Raw genomic sequence first — 19,957 nt, 5'->3', positions numbered from 1 at the left:
GCCTCGTGGTTGCTGTAGCTGAGTTGCTGTTAGCCATTGCCTTCATATCGCGGTTTTGCCCCGCCCACCCTCCTCTGGTTGGACAAGGTAAGTAGTTTACTTCCACTGTGTAAGCAGTGTGACAGGTGCCGAGGTTGACCCGTGGCTTGGTTGCCATGGTTACCTCTTGCCAGCTAGTTGCCATCGCCTACCACTTTGCCAGGCACCTACTCCATCGTAACGACAAGTTAATTCTTGCATGCCATTGGTCAGAGCACCATGCTTAACATTTCAGGTGTGCACGGTTTTCTTAGAGTAGTTTGACTGTAATGGAAGCACGCTAATCAATAACTAATCCTTTTATACTGATTAGACGCACCTCATTTCATTCTTGTAGTATTTGACATTTTCACCTTTTCTAACCCAACCAATTTTATTCTTGTAGGCGTCCATCTCTGAGTAAAACAGAGGCTGCATGCCATCATTGTACAAGCTGTTGGACTGAATGATGAAGACAGAAAAACATCACATATATAAAAGACATAACTGTTAGTCCAAGAAGATGTGAATTGAGCCCTGGAGACTTAAGTAGTAATGAGTCCCCAATGCTAGGATAATGAAAGATGTTGTTGATGAGGATGATGTTAAATTATGATGATGATGATGATGATGATAATGATGAAGATTATGATGACATTGATGATGACATTGATGATGATGTTGATGATGATGATGCTGACAATAATGATGACAATGATGATGATGCTGAAGATCAGATTACATTCATGTTGATGATGATGATGTTGATAATGACATTGATGACGATGATGTTAATAATGATTTTGATGATGATGATGTTGATGATGATTGTGATGTTGATGATCATGATGATGACAATGATGATATTGATGATGATGATGATGATGATGATGACATTGATGATGATAATGATGATGATGACATTGATGTCAATAATGTTGATGATGATGATGATGATTAGCAATAGCAGTTGTCATCATCATTGTCATCACTATAGAAGTAGTAGTAGCGGCGGCAGTATTTTGACAAATAACCAAACCCTCAGTACCTTGATAAAGTTTATAATAGTGAATTGATACGTAACACCAGGTTGTGTGTTGCGTATCCTGAAGAAAAACCACTGTGTGTGCTTGATGGTGTACAGATCTGTCTTCATCCATAGCAGATACTCATATTTACCCCTGGTACATAAAGGAAGAAAACAATATATAATAAGAAATCGCTGTCATCACAGAGATAAAGAATTTTGTTTACAGTGGTTTGTTGTGACAAAAGTTTTCTTTAAATATCTTTAAGGTAAGGTATTGAAAAGAAGGCTTGTATCTTAAAGGACCTGAGGGAAATTACAGATACTGTAGCCCATGTAAACTTATAAATAATGGTGCCTTTCTGAGCTAATAATAAGAAGCAGAAAAATAAAGAAAAAGAGGAAATGAAGGAGAAGGAGCAGGAGAAGGAGCAGGAGCAGGAGCAGGAGAAGGAGAAGGAGAAGGAGAAGGAGAAGGAGAAGGAGAAGGAGAAGGAGAAGGAGAAGGAGAAGGAGAAGGAGAAGGAGAAGGAGAAGGAGAAGGAGAAGGAGCAGGAGAAGGAGCAGGAGCAGGAGAAGGAGCAGGAGCAGGAGCAGGAGCAGGAGCAGGAGCAGGAGAAGGAGCAGGAGAAGGAGCAGGAGAAGGAGCAGGAGAAGGAGCAGGAGAAGGAGCAGGAGAAGGAGAAAGAGAAGGAGAAGGAAAAGCAGAAGGAGAGGGGAAAGCATCAAGAAGGAGCAGGTAAAATACATTGTTTGGGTCAATCAAAATCAGGGAAGATAAAAGAGATTATGTCTCTCATGCAGAGTTTTAAACTTACACTTTGATGGCCCTCTTCAGGTTTCCACTTTCAAACTTTGACTCAAACAGCAGTGTGTCATCCTCAGGAGACTGGAGCTTATAGAATGGATCACTGGATACTGTACGACCCCCAACTTTGGACTTTGTAAACTATGAATTTCAAACAATAACATTATGTGTAATACACAATACATCAGCGACCAATCTTTACCCACATTTACAACTTTGGAAGGCCATTGCTCATCGAAAGTCAAGGAGTATAATTTCCTGTTCTGCTTAAATTCTTGAGCTTTGAGTGAGTTTCATTGAGGAAATCAATGTTTAAAAGCTGATTAGAATGTAAATGAGAATGAGGTTTCTCATACTCATTAATAATTCATGAGGAAGCCAGCCAATCAATGGGCTATTTTTGGGCCACATGATGTTACTTGAAACCTGGTAAAGTCATGTGAAAGGACTGAATTCAGTCTGTAAGTAGTAACTGGAACAAAATTATTTCAGTCCCAGGACTGAATTAATTTTGTTCCAGTTACTCCAAGTTGAATAATAATGAGCATGAAAATGATAATAATAATAATAATGGGTTCTTACATAGCGCATTTTTACTTGTTTTCAATGCGCTTCACAATCATGACCAGTGGAGGACTTTACGGGCTGCGTATTATTTTTAGGTGCAAGTAGCAGCCGTGCAGCTTACAATCATGAGTAGAAGTCATTTCAAAGCCTCCAATTTCGGACTTCGCCTCGGACTGGAACTAATTGCTTGGACTTGAAATCCCGTCCAGTCCTCATTGTGCTTCTGCCATGAAGTTCATAGTGTCACAGACTACAGTTTTTGCACTCAAAATTACTTGGTTATAATAATTCAGATCTGAACATCTCACTAAATGCTAATAGCACCAAATTGAAACTTAGTCATTACTGAGGTTTGAATAATTACTGACTCTGATTATGTAAAACAATTAGGGGTCACAACAGCCTCCAGTACTGCCTTAAGCCAATGATAGCTTATTGTGCAGGCTGTTTGTGCGGTTTGTAATACTTACATACTTATCTGCTGGTTGTGGATTATCATATACTAACTCTCCCGCTTCATCTGCTGTCTTCCTTAGAGTGATACCAACGTCCACTTTGTCTAGGATCAGAAACAGATTTTAAACTTCATGATAATTTATTATACATTACTTTTTCATTTCTGATTGGCCAATAACATTCTGCTAATCCTCAGCATCTTTGTCAATCAGTGTTACAGCTGAAAGGTTTTCTGTGTCTAATAAATAACAATTATTCACCGAAAGCGAAGTGATTATCGGGGAATATTATTCATTAATATTATTCCCCAATAATCACTGAGCCTGAGGCAAATAATTGTTTTAGTATAAATACACAGGTGATTCTTTCAAAAAAAGAAAAAAAAAGAGATAAAAGGCATTTTTTCCGGTAACAGCAACAAAGGCCGCCATTTTGGATTTTCGCTCGAGGTGATTATCGTGTGATAGTGTGAGTTTCTTGACCAATCAGCGCAAAAGATTTTCTATAATCACCTGCATATTTTTACTAAAGTTTATTATCATCTTCATCATCATCATCACCACCATCATTATTAATATTATCTTTGATAGTGTGCAAACTTGAAATAATAAATGTATTATCCATAGACGTTTCAGGGGTTGCAATACTTTTGCTTTTTTAGTTTACAAAATACATGTATAACATGTCTACCTTGTTTCCAAAATGGTTCAGGGTTTTTGGGTGCATAATCAATAAACCTTGGTCTCGTGCTTATGACTCTCATCTCTGATGGCCTGTTAAAAAATCATACACAATAATATATGGAATTTATTATTAACATTATTATCATCATGACCATCACCATTGACAACACCCTTATTACTGTATCATCATTATCCCATCATCATCACTTAGTATCATCAACACCACCATTATCTACACTAACATCATCACCATCGTCACCATCCCATTATGTAATCATTGTCATCACCATCATCATCATATCATAACCTACCACCATCATCACTGCAATCATCATCATCACCACAATCATCACTACAATCATCCCATCATCATCACTATCATCACCGCTACCATCATCTACACCTCTAACATCATCACCATCATCACCATCCCATTATCATTGTCATCACTATCACCATCATAACCATCATCATCATCACTACAATCATCATCATCACTATCCTCAACATCAGTCACTACCATCATATTGTGGGCCATTTCATTCCTCTGTTACCATATTACTATCATCATCATCATCAGACACTATGATATTTTATGTGGGCTACGAAATATAATATACCTTGGAAGGCTTTCTTTCAATAATTTTAGCCCAATTTATTGATAAGGTTCTGTTTACTACAGACAAATCTAAACCTGGCCTAAAGGGTTTTAGTTGTAAAACATACCATCTTGGAGGTTGAAGGCCCTTTTCTTCATTAAATGCAAACAAATTACGAGGTTCCCTTAACTTGGGTACCTGAAATAAAAGATTTTTTTACCATTCATCATTTTTTTACTGGGGAGGGGAGGGGAGGCTGTAGGATTTGAGGGGGGGTCATTAAGGCCCCGTCCACACGTATCCGGAAATTTTTGTATCTGCAAATTTTTTTTTTGCAGATACAGGTTGCGTCCACAAGTGGCCGCAAATTTTTGTGTCCGTATCCGGAAATTTACGAAAACGGATACATGTGGACGGTGAAAATGATTCGAATACACTGCGTGTGGACGCAAACATTTTTGTATCTGCAAAAAGTAATTTGCGGATACAAAAATTTCCGGATACATGTGGACGGGGCCTAAAACAAATCTAGCTCAAGAAAGGGGGGCTGGCACAAAAAAATCAGAGTTGCACAACACTTTTACAATGAAAAGAATGGACAACAAGAGGGGCATTTTTTAATGTAAATAGGGAGAGGGAGGGTCAGATTTCTGGAATTGGTTAGAAAGTGATTCCCAACCCTACCCTCCTCCATGATAAAAAAAGAATGGTCCCCATGAGTATATCAATTTTCTTCAGTCTATGTAGGGCTGACATGATTATATTAGTATGGGATTATCCAAGATTCTGCATGATAGGGGTGGGTCCAACCATTAAAAAAACATACATGTGTATTAGACAGAGAGGGGGTAGGAAGGGGTGAATACCCTGGTACCACCCTTAAATATGCCTTTTAAAAGTATAGTGGACGGATAATCACCCTTTTTCCTCCTTTGTAGCTGTATACCAGTTGGGTGGTGCGCTTTTCTTCTTCAAACACTTTATAATCTGAAATCATTATTAATGAAATTATGTTATAACTATTTTATGCTTAAGTAGTTTATTAACTGATTGACTGACTGTTTGATTGACTGAAGGAACTGCTAGGTAATTTCCTTTATTAGCAAAAGCAACGAATGTTGTTACCGCATCTTACTTTCTACTACAGCACAATTTAAACTTCAGTTTATTGTACGACAAACTGTATGACAAACTGATTATCACAAACCTGTAATGTCAACAGATTTCAATCGTCTAGGAGGCGATTTGACCGCCTTTATCTTCCCATTTGTTCCATTATCGCTGTCCGAAGACTCCTCTAACACTTTATCTTTCATTTAGCTTGCTCTTCTTCGCATTCTAGCTTCAAATATCTTCATTCCAATACTTCAAACTCTTTGAATCTTTTTGAACTGGATTGTTGACAACAACACTTAGCGCCCATTGTAAGCTAAGTACTTCTGTTATATACACTTGATCGTCATTGATTTAGCCATTTCCTCTAGAATAACCTTTATTTTAATCAATTTAAGTATCAGTAAGGATTTTAATTGAATATAAAGTCGTTAAAGTCATAAAAATCATATAAAGCCAGATAATTGAATAGCCGTCTTTGACAACGGATGCTAACAACAACCAATCAAAACAAAACAACAGTCACTTAAAAACAAGTCATAAAACAACAACATCACATCACAGCACCTTCACTTACCTGTAATAAATACTACTGAGTTATATCCTTGTAATTTTGAAGCGTAGTTTTTGAAAAAAAGGGGAAAAATTTAACAACATTTTGTGCAGTTTTCGGTTTTCACGCGGTTCGTTGTAGTGGGGCCCAGTCTTCGTGGACGTGAGTCTTTTCTCAAAAAAAAGAAAATATTTCTGAAAATATTTCTGAGAAAAAACATGACTATACTGCGGTATACCTTTAGGAATACTAATTCTTATTATCCTTGACATCCATTTCTTAAATGTAAAAAAGAATATATACAAAATTCGTCGGGAAAAAGAGGACAATGACAAGATATATCCTTTCGGGGTGGGGGACAATTTCGAGTACAAAATGGTACTTACCGGGGGAAGAGTAGTATTGTTATATAAGCAAGATGGCGGCCAAGATGGCGAAATTTTTGTGGTCTACGAGTCTTCGCTCGCACAGACCATTCCTTGGCTTTTTATTCAAGAAATGTCACTCAAATGCAACAAGACAGTTTCCTGCTATCTTATCGAGGTATTTTTTTGACCCGTTTTTATCTTATTTTGATAATGTTTTGCTATTTTGATTGGATTTTTTTGGACAACTCTCACACACACGTGTGCAAGTGTTACGTCGCAATCTGTAATTCTATGATTTATGAGTTTTAACGAGAGAGAGGATAAAGGAATAAAAACAATGTAACATTGTACTAACATTGTACAGCGATTTATAGGAGACACAAGCTGTATTATTAATATATATGCCTACTGTCTGTCTGTCCGTCCCTTTCGTTTAAATGTATGTCAGTCTAATCGTAGAATGCAAACAATATAACCGTGAAACTTTAGTAATCCTTAATAGCACAATTTCATGCAAATTCCATTGTTTTCTATTGTTTAATTAGCGCTATTTTGTACTATTTAGTAGTGTTTCACGGATTAATTGTTTGCTGTCTGTCTATCTATCTATTGGTCAGTCAGTTTATTTTCCTATCTGTCTACCTTTCTACCTCTATGTCAGTATCTTTCTGTCTGTCACTATCTGTCTGTCATGATCTGTCTGTCATTGTGTGTTATTATCTGTCTAGTTCTCTGTTGTTTTCTTAATGAAATTATTTCTAAAGGTATATCTTACATTAACTTATTCATTGCAAGGATATCTGTCAAGTTGGTACCAGTGAATCTTATGGCATCTTGATCGATCAGGGCAGTTACATGTAAAGATATCAAAGCATCAAAACATGTATTGCAATGAAGATGTATTTCTGACAGAGGGGGAGTGGGGGGGGGGAGGGGGGAAGGGATCTCTGGTGTCAGCACAACCACTCCACTCCTCAAACTCTCATATAATTTTATTAGTTTGTAATATATTCTCATTGATATTCCCACAGTGCTCATTTATCAAGTTTATCAACCAAGCCTGTCAGCAAGAATCAAGATTCTGAACCAGAAATACAGAACCCTCCAGCTACAAATAATCTAGATCTACAAAATAATGATGAAAATCCAATGACTTTGAAGTCAAGGCTAATGAGGATTGTGTATGTCTTTTTAGATTTGTTTATCATGCTATATTTTTTCATTGTTATTGGTATTATTCAGAGGAAACAGTTTTTAAAGTAGGTAGTTCTGTACTAGATTAATATACGCTTTTTTCAATAAAGTTAGTCACCCGAAAAGCTACAAAGCTGAGACCGACAAGGATTATGGATAGATACATTTTACATGTTTCAACCGCTTGATAACTGTTGATGGACTTGAGATCTTCTACCAGTTACAAGTTAACCTCCTCTGAGCATCCTCAACTGCTGCAGTTTGTGTCAAAAGCTTTACTCGTTGAATATAAAGCATTCCCCATATGATTCTCAGCGATCACAGCTTTCTAGGTTTTTGGTGACTAACTTTATCAAAATAAGTATAAGTGATTTCCATTTGATTGTGAAAAAGCTGACCAACCTCTGTTGGGTACCTTCAATTGAAACCTCTGATTATTGTTATTCTATGAATTAGTACCGAGGAAGATGACACATTTCAAATGCCGACAGCTGCTGATATTAACCAGTCACAGTCAGCCTTTGATGATCAGCTAGCCAGGTAAGCTTGAATTTGTCATCACTTTTTTGTGATACTGTATCTGTCTTTGGGAATCATAGGTTCACCGAACCCTAGCTTTATTGGTCTTGTGATTCCAGTATCACACGAAACGAGAATTTGTTATGTACATATTACCTGACATTGTCGAACTAAAATTAGAACTTGCCTGGTGAAATCTTTGTTGAGTCAGAATAGACCTTATTCGTGGCGTGACAATGTTTTCCCAATTCAGCGTGAGGAAACCTCCAGGGGATTCATTTTCTTTCATTTTTACTCTTCGAAAAATTCATGAGTATCCCAAAGGATACGAAAGGAATAACGATGATATCCCGACGAGTTTCAAAACAAAGCTCTTCATTCCCCCAGAGGTTTGTCACACTGAATTGGGAAAACATTGTCACACCACGAATTAAAGTTCTATTGGGGTAATGAACAAGCTAAAAGTAATTTAGATTGTCATTAATATATCATGACCAGTGACTGACCAGCTATTCCTTTTATTCACCATTTTCCATACATTGGTTCACTGGTCAAACACAAAGCACTCAAGTGAGGCGCCAAGTACTTTCAAAGGATTATTCAAATTTGAGCCTTGGAACCTTGACTGAATGCTTTGTGTTTGACCAGTGAAACAATGTATGGAAAATGGTGAATTCCTGTCGATTCAATGATTTTGGTTGTTTTTAGTAAATTTGTGAACTGCATGATGTGGGATGGTAAGAAATCAACTTCACAGAGAATCTTTGACCAGGTAAATACAGTTCCGTAATACTGTGGGTTTTTTTTGGTACATGGTAATGAGCGCATTGGCCACCCACATTTACTGACACCCTGTTGAAGGATGCTGTTGCAGCCAATAGAGGCTTTGCACCACCACTTGATGGCAGCCTTGTTAGATGGCAAGAACAAGGGCAGATCCAGGGGGCAAAGGGGGGCTTCAGCCCCCCTTCAGCAGAAAAAACAAAACAAAGCAAAACTGAAGAATTAGATGCTTTTTTTTTATTGTTTTCCATTGCATTGATGGAAGAAACTCAATTAGCACCCCCCTCCCCCTAAAATTTTGGCTGGATCCACCCTTGAGGAACCATACAATCATTTTACGATGTAAGAAAGAATTCAATTTCCAAAAGTAAAGGGAATTTTATTGTTCTGCCATCTAGCCACAGGCAGCCCAAGCTGTATTATGGGCACCGGCACATGATGGTACAAACCCTCTATTCTGCAGAGCTAGACGTCTGCATGGCTCACCGTGAGAGCTGGGGGTCCGTGCTGCCTTGCCATAAAATGTGATTTGTAATTTCTGTTTTTAATTTTGTAGGCATTGGAAATAATAAAGAGAAATCAACTTCGGGTGTAAGTAGAACTGTTACTGCTTGTTTATATGTGTAAACTGTACAGTATTTAATACATGAATACCCCATGCTCACACATCTCCAGTAAGTAATCCAGACAGGCAGTATTTTCTATCTGTGACTGTGGTCAAGTATCCTGGGATAACAGATTGCTAAACAGGAAAATTAAAAGCAAAACAATTGCTTTCCCAAAGATGGTCCAGATAGGGAAAAAGTGTAGCCTTGGCTTTAAAAAGAAACCTCGCCCTAGCAGTCTTGGTCCCTATATTCAAGACCTTGGGCACAGTTGTTGCCTTACCAGATCCCCTGGGTGGTAAATAACATCTATTTATTGATTCTAGGACATTTTGCACAAACCCATTGTTAGGTAACTTCTTTAGTTTATTGATGTATTTTTATTATTTTTACAGCCAGAGAAAATCCAGTGACCCAGATTCAGTGGTAACTGATCCAGTGGCTGTTTTTCATCAGGCAATTGAAAATGTCAAGCCTATTGTTGGATGTATTCCACTAAGAAGAGCTGGGAAAGTACATCAGGTAATATAGCCAGACTGGTCTGAAATAGACCCTTTAAGCTTGGACATGATGTTAACCAGAGCATGTCAGTGGCAGATACAGGGGGGGGGGGGGGGGGGGGGTGGTGTGGATTGGGTGGATTTCCACCCTCCCTTGTTAGAGTAAATGTGAATATTTTTAGGAAAATAGAAGAATATGATAGCATCAAATTACAAAATATGTCGAGAGTCAAAATTTAGCTGCATTCACAAGTATGCAGTACACCATAATTTTTGTTATAATGTTTTCATTTTTTTTTTGTTTGTACTGCAAAAAGAAGGCTCAAAAGAACTTTTTAAAAATTATCCACCCCTCTTTTTAATGGTACCCTTTTAATATCCTGTATCCGCCCATGCATGCGTCATTCTCTTGAGAATAAGATACTTGGAAGGATTTTAAACTGTAGCTGGACATATTGAACCTAGCAGTATGCAGGCCATAGGTCATAATGAACCCAGTAAATGACCACTCATTATGAGTCTTTCTTGTAGCTCAGTAGTAATTAGAGCATCTGACTGGTATCCCAAAGAGCATGGGCTCCTTTCTGCAAATGACAAATGATAAATAATTTCTTAATTTACTGTACTGTCCTACAGTAGCATCAATAAATTTCATATAGCAGGGTTCGAAATAGCAGCCTGCCAATGACCAGATAACAGGCCAAATTTCAGGTTAGACAGGAGAAAATAACATTGCACTGCCAAATGAATACTAAAATGACGTGCAAAAGTTACTAGAATGACCTCCTTTTACCATGCTCCTGAAACTATGGCAGGCTACATTTTTTGCCTATTTTGAGCCCTGATATAGATATTTTTTGTTTGAGTTGTATCCATATTAATTTGTCTTCTCATACATAACCATTAAACAAAGAAATGATACTCTAGGAAATGAAGCATGATCTGAAATATAAAAAAAATTGGGCCCAAACTGAAGAGGTCTGATTCAAATCATTATGCTAAAGTGAATAATCTGTTAAAGGATTTGTCTTTTTCGTTCTCGTCTTTCAGGTTCCTTCACCCCTTAGACCAGTGCGTCGACAGTTCTTTGCAATACAATGGATAATAGATGCTGCAAGAAAGAAAACAGGGTCAAAAAATGACCGTATGTCAGAAAAACTGGCCAAGGAACTTTTAGATGCATACAATAACGAGGTAAAATTAATAATGGTTATTTGAAAATCATGAAATATTCTACACTTTAATAAGTTTTAGTATAATTTAAGACTCGAATACAGAGTTTCTCCAGTTGTGATTGTTCGAGTAACTGGTGATTCTGAGATGATAATCACCGCTGGAGTAGTGATTATGAGGCTTTCCAAAGTTTTCCAGATTGGAAGGAATACTAAAAGGTTTTTTTTCCCTGAATTTTGACTTTTCTCTGATATTTATATAACAATTATTCCCCTCAGGCTCAGTGATATTTTGGTGGAATATTTACCTAGCCACTCGAAGACTCTTGGGCTCAGTTAATATCCACCAGTAATCACTTTTCCTTCAGCGAATATTGTTACATATTTCTAAATTTTTTCCATTTTTCCACTTCTATCTAGGGTGCTGCAATTAGAAAAAAACAAGATTTACACAAGACCGCTGATGCTAACAGAGCTTTTGCTCATTATCGTTGGTGGTGATGGATGAAGAGCTCATGAAATATCACCTTTATCATTAAGACAGTTGTTCTGATTGATAAGCGGTTGAATCCACTCCCCACCCCTCCCCCTGTAAGGTTGAAATAAACCCTTCTTAAAATTGTCTTGGATGAGAGACTAACATGAAAATACTGAAGAAACGACACAAATGCTATTGAGAAAAGGTGTGATTTCTTTTGGGTTCCAACAGACTTTTGAGAAGGGTCAATAGACCTCTTCGGCTTGGGGTAATGTTTTCCCATTTCAGACGATGTGTCATTCCCTTGAGAATAAGATTCTTTGTTTGAGCTGTATCCATATTCATGTGTTTTCTCATGTGCAACCGAGTGCAAACCTTAAACAAAGAAATGATACTCTAGGGAATGACATGTGGTCTGAAATGGGAAAACATTACGTCAGAGCTGAAGAGGTCTATTGCTGGTTGACAGAAGGATCACAATCGAATTTTGTTTATGATTTAATATAATTTCACTGTCATCACCAACAGATTACTGTGTATTATACAACTGTTTAACAGTGCCAATGACAACCCAACCCCCCACCCCCCACCCCCCTGATGAAGAAAAGATGTAACCAAGCTAGACCACAGTGCACCATGTTTAGAAACTCAAAAAGGCAATAATATTTGAAAGTGCAAACAGTCGTTGACTGTACATACAGGTGCTCACATGGTTAATTTTTCCACCAATTACAAAGAGTTCTTTATAATAAAAGAATATTGTTCTATTGATGCTAAGCGAGACTATTACTTATTAGGGAGGGAGGGATAGGATGATTATCCATTCACTACATGGTCTATACACTATTTTCAATAAAGTTAGTCACCTGAAAAGCTATAAAGCTGAGGCCGACAAGGATTATGGGTAGATTCTTTTTACACGTTCAACCGCTTGATAACTGTTCATGGACTTGCGAATCTTTTACCGGTTACAGTCTCACCTCTTCTGAGCATCATTGAGCTGCAGTTTGTATTAAAAAAGCTTTGCATATATATGCTTTTTTGATATGAAAAGTTTCCCATGATGCTCAGTGATCTCAGCTTTCTAGGTTTTTGGTGACTAACTTTATTGGAATAAGTGTATACAAGGATTGCAAAATAAGGAGTGAGGGTATCTGGTCATTTCGTCCACCCATAAAACTGGCTCGGCATCACGTGAGTAAATAAGAGTTGGGTTGTATCAAGTTGGGTTGACGGGAATGGAGGTAATAAGGTAGAATGAATTCTGAACGGTTATTTGTAATAACAACCATGAATATAACCCAGTGTGCACCCTTGAATTTTTCAAACATGTTGACCAAAATATATTCATATTCTAGAGTTTTTCACTTTGAAAAATTTGAATTAAGTTGCTTTCTCAAGATCAAATTTCAATAAAAATTCAACAGCCAATCGAATGCAAGCTCACTGGTTTCCATGGCAATTACTTCCCCGCTACGCCACGTGGAGGCTACCGTTCTTCGTAGCGGATTTTCCCACTCTGTATAAACCAACAGAGGGGTGTCCAATTGGGGTGTTGTGAAGCCGACAAATCACAAGCCTTAGAATTTACAGGCAAGGTCATATAGACTGCCTTAAGGAACCAAACACTAAGTTTTCAGGGGATCATCACCATTAGCTAATACTAGCGGTACCAACTAACAGCGGCAAGGTAGGGGTTACTCCACAACTAGCCGACACACACACTCGAAGGCGCATACACATTCGTCGCGCGCGCAACTTTATTTTATTTCTTTATTTCATCTTTATTTGTAACCGTGTGCCTGTCTAAGACCATAACCCTTAAAAACCCAGCGAACTGAAGTAGCAAAGCATTAACCAAGCCAGGGGGATCTAAGAACTGCCTGATTACAACCATTCTAAACTGTCTAAACCCAGAAACAAATCATGCTACCGAAGCCGAATTAAACCAAAAAATATTCCTATTGAAAAAACTAGCTGAAGCATCCGAAGGACTTCAGTAATGAAAAAACTCAAATAGGCTACAGACAGACCGAGTCGAAATTCCTAAAAAGACCGAAATTCCTAAAAAAGACCCAAATTCCTAGCTATCCTTATATGAAGTCGATACAGAAGATATTCCCAAAGAACGTCGAAAGAAAACACGCGAAATCAAGAAAGAATCAAAAGGCCGAACGAAATCAAATCGAAACGAAAAAGATCGGATAATCGGAGCTAATCAAAGCCAAATCAAATTAAAGGCCAAATCAGTTACCTTAACAACAACACAACACTTATGACTTACGGTTTTTGGACCATTTACAACCTGTGAGACTTGATGACCCTTTACCGTATAACTTGTTTCGTTGTGCTCAACACTTGGACCAAACGATGAACCGTAGTTTCTGTACGTATATACCACTTGTGAAGCTCTCTTAATCGTTTCTTCTGAAGCAAGGAAGGCATGACGACAGTGTCCAGAATATGACCCACTAGAAGGAGGTGCTGAAAGCTAGTCGACGGTTGAAAAGTAGAGGAGTAGAGGAGGTGAAAAACTGTAAACGTACAAATAAAAAATGTTACGATTACCGTCGTTCTACTCTACCCTAAATATTATTTTTTATTTTTGAATATCATTTAAAAGCAAACTTACCTTATCCAAGCGAAGTAAGCATAAGTTACGAACAAGCTCTTGTCCAAGGATGTTGGTGCAGGATTCTCCTGTAATCAAAGATAACGTAAAATGAAATCATACAACTGTCTTACAAATGTACAGTTTTTGAAGAAATTGAAAACGCGTGCACCTGCGAGGTGAAGTTATAAAGCAGGAAAAGATTGACAGAAAACGCGTTATTAGGTGAAGCACGAAGCTTAGCGCATAGGTTTAATGACCGCACAAAGCAGCGCAACCCCTTTTTTTTTTATTTCTTTATGCTGTTATTTTGGATGCGAATAACGAAATAGAAAGTGTGCGCGCTTGTTATGTACTCTTATAACGCACGCACTCCCAACCAATCGGAACGCGAGATTGACAGTCATCTGCATAGTGCAGAGTGACAGATCACATTGTAACATCGACTTACAGCGTAAATAGAAGTACAGATACCGAAGAGCTTGGTTGATACTCGAAGGTCGTGGTGTGGTTCAGGATTCCCCTGCAAGAAGATAAAACAAAAGCCGTCATAAAATAGAAATGTTGAATAAAAATACGATTATATCGGGATATTTAACAGAAATACATGATACTTACGATGTGATGGAAATTCAGACCCAATAGAGCTTGATTGATTCTCGAAGGGCGCGGTGTGGTTCAGGATTCCCCTGCAAGAAGATAAAACAAAAGCCGTCGTAAAATAGAAATGTTAAATATAATACGGTTGAATCAGGATATTTAACAGGAATATATACTTACTATGTGATAGAAATGCAGACCCAATAGAGCTTGATTGATACTCGAAGGGCGCGGTGTAGTTCATTGTTCCCCCTGAAACGAGATAATAAAAAAATGGTCTTGAAATAGAAATCGGACAAATGTTCGATAAAATATCAGTTATATCGGGGATATTTAACAGGAATATATACTTACGATGTGAATAAAAGTGTAGATGAATAAATAGAAGAATAAAAGTGTAGGTGCTTGGTTGACAATCCAAGGGCGTGGCCATGGTCCCCCCTGCAACAAGATATAGACTCTCGTTAAATCAAAATCTCGAACAAATTTCCTACAGATGCTACATTTTCAAAATATCAAACATGATTGGTTATCAATCATTAATGTGATTAATAACTTAATTATCTACAAGTTGATAGAAAAGAATAGAAGCATGAAGAGTATGAACTTACATGAGTAATGCTTCTCTTTATTCTCAGTTCAAGTTCTGTGGCTGTGCTGTGTGGACCTACCATTTTTATTAACTTGCGACAGAAAAACAAAAATAAACATTAATATCATTATTAATATTCCGTATTTACCCGTGAGACTTAATAAATTTAGCCAAAAAAGCAACCACGACAACGATAAAATTGAGTCATTCTGTGATAAATAGCGTTGGATAAAGAAATGTATTTTCGAAACCTGTGTCTCTTCACTGTAAAATGATTAACTACGTAAACGGTTTGGCACGTATTGTACTCACCTCTTTAGATGTAACTTGACTTGTGAACATGTAGTCGATATCTATCCATTCCTGGAATATGCTAAATGGATCATTCAAAGGTTTGACTTCTAATACTAAACCCCCATAATTATTGTACATAATATATATAATTGATAATTAATAATAAAATTGATAATTAATTTAAGAAATGATAATTAATAAAGAAATGGATAATTATAATAAAATAAAATGGTAATAATTAATAATAAAATAATAGCTATGTTATAATTAGTATAGGAAATCGCACGATCTCGAGTACAATTTGGAAATTAATAGACACGAGTAATGTTTTGAAAGTTCTTGTAATTGCACGAGCCTTTAGGCGAGTGCAATTAAAGAACTTTCAAAACATTACGAGTGTCTATTTATTCCAAATTGTACGAGAAGATCGTGCGACTTTTTGTTTATAGTTCACTCAACAAAACTTCAGTAAAAAATGCGAAGCGACGCCGTTCATCTTTGTCTATTCAGTCCATCGCGCAACTGAAATGCATAAAAAAGATTAGTTCTTACGGCTTTAAAATTTTATTTATATGTTTTCTTAAGTACAAAATGATAGAAAATAATTGTTTTGACATTGTTTTGGCCGTGTTGCCATAGCGACTTAATTCGGTACTCCTACGGAGTACAATTAACGCTATAATTGTACTCCTCTCGACCAATCAGAGTCGAGTAATTTTGTTGACCGTACTATAAATAATATAATAGTAATTATATGATAATTAATAATATAATAGTAACTATACGATAATTGATAACATAATAATAACTATACGATAATTGATAACATAATAATAACTATACGACAATTGATAACATAATAATAACTATACGATAATTAATAATATAATAATAATTATACGATAATTGATAACATAATAATAACTATACGACAATTGATAACATAATAATAACTATACGATAATTAATAATATAATAATAACTATATGATAATTAATAACATAATAATAACTATATGATAATTAATAACATAATAATAACTATATGATAATTAATAACATAATAATAACTATATGATAATTAATAATATAATAATAACTATATGATAATTAATAATATAAAAATAACTATACGATAATTGATAATATAATAATAACTATATGATAATTAATAATATAATAATAACTATATGATAATTGATAATATAATAATAACTATATGATAATTAATAATATAATAATAACTATACGATAATTAATAATATAATAATAACTATATGATAGTTAATAATATAATAATAACTATATGATAATTGATAATATAATAATAACTATATGATAATTGATAATATAAAAATAACTATACGATAATTGATAATATAATAATAACTATATGATAATTAATAATATAATAATAACTATACGATAATTGATAACATAATAATAACTATATGATAATTGATAATATAATATTAACTATATGATAATTGATAATATAATAACTATATGATAATTAATAATATAATAATAACTATACGATAATTGATAACATAATAATAACTATACGATAATTGATAACATAATAATAACTATATGATAATTAATAATATAATATTAACTATATGATAATTGATAATATAATAACAAAATACATAATGATTTAATCAATAATTAATAATAACAATAATCTCTAATCAATAATTAATAATTTTTAAATATTTATACATTTTTTCAAGATTGTAAAAAACGAATAGAATTTGTCCATTATTTAAATATGAATATGTTAATATATAATACTTACAAAGAAGAAGGAATTATAAGATGAAAAACTGACTAATAAGGAAAATTGAAATATATATTAAATATATAACTATGTATCTTTATCTAAAAATCTACGTTAATAAGCTAAAAATCTAAATTTATAAAATGGCGCTTTCAGCAACCTGAATGTCTAAGTCTATGTTGTTTATATCATTATAAGTTCTTTTTATAGTCCTTGAGCCTCGTAGACATACAAGTGCAGATCTTAACAGAGAGAAAATAATATAATAACTATATGATAATTAATAATATAATAATAACTATATGATTATTGATAACATAATAATAACTATATGATTATTGATAATATAATATTAACTATATGATAATTGATAATATAATAACTATATGATAATTAATAATATAATAATAACTATATGATTATTGATAACATAATAATAACTATATGATAATTAATAATATAATAATAACTATATGATAATTAATAATATAATATTAACTATATGATAATTAATAATATAATAATAACTATATGATAATCGATAACATAATAATAACTATATGATAATCGATAACATAATAATAACTATATGATAATCGATAACATAATAATAACTATATGATAATCGATAACATAATAATAACTATATGATAATCGATAATATAATAATAACTATATGATAATCGATAATATAATAATAACTATATGATAATTAATAACATAATAATAACTATATGATAATTAATAATTTAATGGTAACTACATAATAATAATATTATAAGTAGATTTTGTGTATAACATTATTTGTAATATAGTAGGTTTTGTATATTAGTTTATGGTTCATATAGTTTAAGTTTTAGGTTTTATTTAAGTTTTAGGATTTATATTTAGTTTTGTATTTTATTATTTACTTTTCATTATAGAACTGTAAATTATAATTATTCCCCCCTGGTTTAATAACATCTCATCCCATCCGTCCACACATCCATGCCACACACATATCCATCCATCCACACACTTATCCATCCAAACACATATCCATTCACACATATTCATCCACACATCCATCAATCTCCTCTGCTCTCCTCTCCTCTGCTCTCTTCTCCTCTCCTCTCCTCTCCTCTCATCCTATCAATCCCTCCATCCATTTCTCTATATCTACCTATCTTTCTATCTGTCTTTTGTGATTTACTAAACTGAATAAACGCAACCCTCGAACTATTTCTCGTTTGCAGTTCTATACGTTCCAATCTCTCAATTTTTTTCCGTTTTATATTCGAATATTTGAATCGGTATCGAATTGCCATGAAAATCTTGTTGTGTTCTGTACTTTCCACGAGTTGAGTCCTGTGCAAACGATAAATCTATAGAAATGTTAGTAAACTATGAACAGTAATAACGATAGAATTTATCTGGGTTAGATTCCCAGTTGTTATGGATAGTAAGTTGTATTTTCAATCAACTGAAATTCTTGAGTTTGAAACCAATCTGATTTTAAAATGGTTTTGACTGATCCCAAGTATATCTGGGTTGGAATCCCAGTTCTATATATCATAGTATTTCCTGGTCTGGTCTGGTATATCTGGGTTAGAATCCCAGTTCTATATATCATAGTATATCCTGGTCTGGTCTGGTATATCTGGGTTAGAATCCCAGTTCTATATATCATAATATATCTTGGTCTGGTCTGGTAAATCTGGGTTGGAATCCCAGTTCTATATATCAAGGTATATCCTGGTCTGGTCTGGTATATCTGGGTTAGAATCCCAGTTCTATATATCATAGTATATCCTGGTCTGGTCTGGTATATCTGGGTTAGAATCCCAGTCCTATATATCAAGGTATATCCTGGTCTGGTCTGGTATATCTGGGTTGGAATCCCAGTTCTATATATCATAGTATATCCTGGTCTGGTCTGGTATATCTGGGTTAGAATCCCAGTTCTATATATCAAGGTATATCCTGGTCTGGTCTAGTATATCTGGGTTGGAATCCCACTGCATTATTTAGAGTTATAAATCGGTTACCGTGCGATTGCTAAGAGACGTTTCCACTTTCCAGTTGAAGATCCAACTCTTCTCATTCAGCTAGAACTGAGATATAAGGATAAAAGCAAAACAACACAAATAAAATAATTAATTGAATTACTAAACTAATAAACTATTGATATCAATGTATGTCGCGGGATTCGCTCATCAAACAGTCGTCTGGAATTTGAAAAAGAGGTCTATTAGTATGCATGGAAAATGAAACGGTGTTTGAATATTCAAAAATCTATTACTTACTTTGCTTTGTTTTTTCATTTACGCATACGCTTCTGAAATAAAAATCATATTAAAAGTGTTAACATAAAAGTGTTACAGTGTTTTTTTAACTGTATTATTTGTTATCTTTACCTTATTCTAATATTGAGAAAGCAAATAAATCAAAAATTTAAATAACTAAAACTTAACACAGTGTTTGCTAATACGAGCTTACCTTGAGAATCGTATTATTACAAAAAAAAAAAGAAAAGAAAAGTCTGCGGAAATATTTCTTCAGAAACCAAAAATCCAGTTGAAAAAATCCAGTCGAAAAAATCCAATTGCCAAAGTGCAATAGCGTTGAGCAAAAAGGGGCATTTTGAATAAATTAG

General features: G+C 34.8%; 2 protein-coding genes across 2 annotated transcripts in view; one reads left to right on the top strand and one right to left on the bottom strand.

The window, feature by feature from the left end:
• LOC116308829 (cytosolic carboxypeptidase 2) overlaps positions 1-5,965 on the bottom strand; it is a 34,657-nt gene extending 28,692 nt beyond the window's left edge. Inside the window, exons 1-9 of the mRNA XM_089026514.1 lie at positions 5,849-5,965; positions 5,366-5,648; positions 5,078-5,145; positions 4,286-4,356; positions 3,567-3,649; positions 2,891-2,979; positions 1,864-1,994; positions 1,067-1,199; positions 359-480 (exon numbers count right to left, since the gene is read on the bottom strand). Coding sequence (XP_088882640.1) covers positions 359-480; positions 1,067-1,199; positions 1,864-1,994; positions 2,891-2,979; positions 3,567-3,649; positions 4,286-4,356; positions 5,078-5,145; positions 5,366-5,474 — 806 coding nt within the window. The 5' untranslated portion in view covers positions 5,475-5,648; positions 5,849-5,965. The remainder of the gene's footprint in view (positions 1-358; positions 481-1,066; positions 1,200-1,863; positions 1,995-2,890; positions 2,980-3,566; positions 3,650-4,285; positions 4,357-5,077; positions 5,146-5,365; positions 5,649-5,848) is intronic.
• A 274-nt stretch (positions 5,966-6,239) lies between these two features.
• On the top strand, positions 6,240-12,220 carry LOC116308827 (uncharacterized). The gene is made up of 8 exons (XM_031719333.2): positions 6,240-6,367; positions 7,224-7,373; positions 7,843-7,926; positions 8,614-8,677; positions 9,245-9,279; positions 9,689-9,815; positions 10,844-10,987; positions 11,386-12,220. The coding sequence occupies exons 1-8, from the start codon at positions 6,243-6,245 to the stop codon at positions 11,464-11,466; spliced, it is 810 nt and encodes a 269-aa protein (XP_031575193.1). The 5' UTR covers positions 6,240-6,242; the 3' UTR covers positions 11,467-12,220.
• Positions 12,221-19,957: the final 7,737 nt, after the last annotated feature.

Source organism: Actinia tenebrosa, unplaced genomic scaffold (genome assembly GCF_029948245.1).
Source record: "Actinia tenebrosa isolate PJP-AT-01 unplaced genomic scaffold, QUT_ActTen_1.0 PGA_scaffold10__47_contigs__length_13832649, whole genome shotgun sequence".
In the NCBI taxonomy this organism is placed as follows: Eukaryota; Metazoa; Cnidaria; class Anthozoa; order Actiniaria; family Actiniidae; genus Actinia; species Actinia tenebrosa.
Note: the sequence above shows the minus strand (reverse complement) of the source record. Positions and strands in the feature narration are given on the sequence as shown.

Coding starts and splice junctions, on each gene's coding strand:
- LOC116308827 (XM_031719333.2), top strand. CDS start 6,243: ATGGCGGCCAAGATGGCGAAATTTTTGTGGTCTACGAGTCTTCGCTCG. Junction 7,927..8,613: donor TTTGATGATCAGCTAGCCAG/GTAAGCTTGAAT, acceptor GGTTGTTTTTAG/TAAATTTGTGAACTGCATGA. Junction 8,678..9,244: donor CACAGAGAATCTTTGACCAG/GTAAATACAGTT, acceptor TTAATTTTGTAG/GCATTGGAAATAATAAAGAG.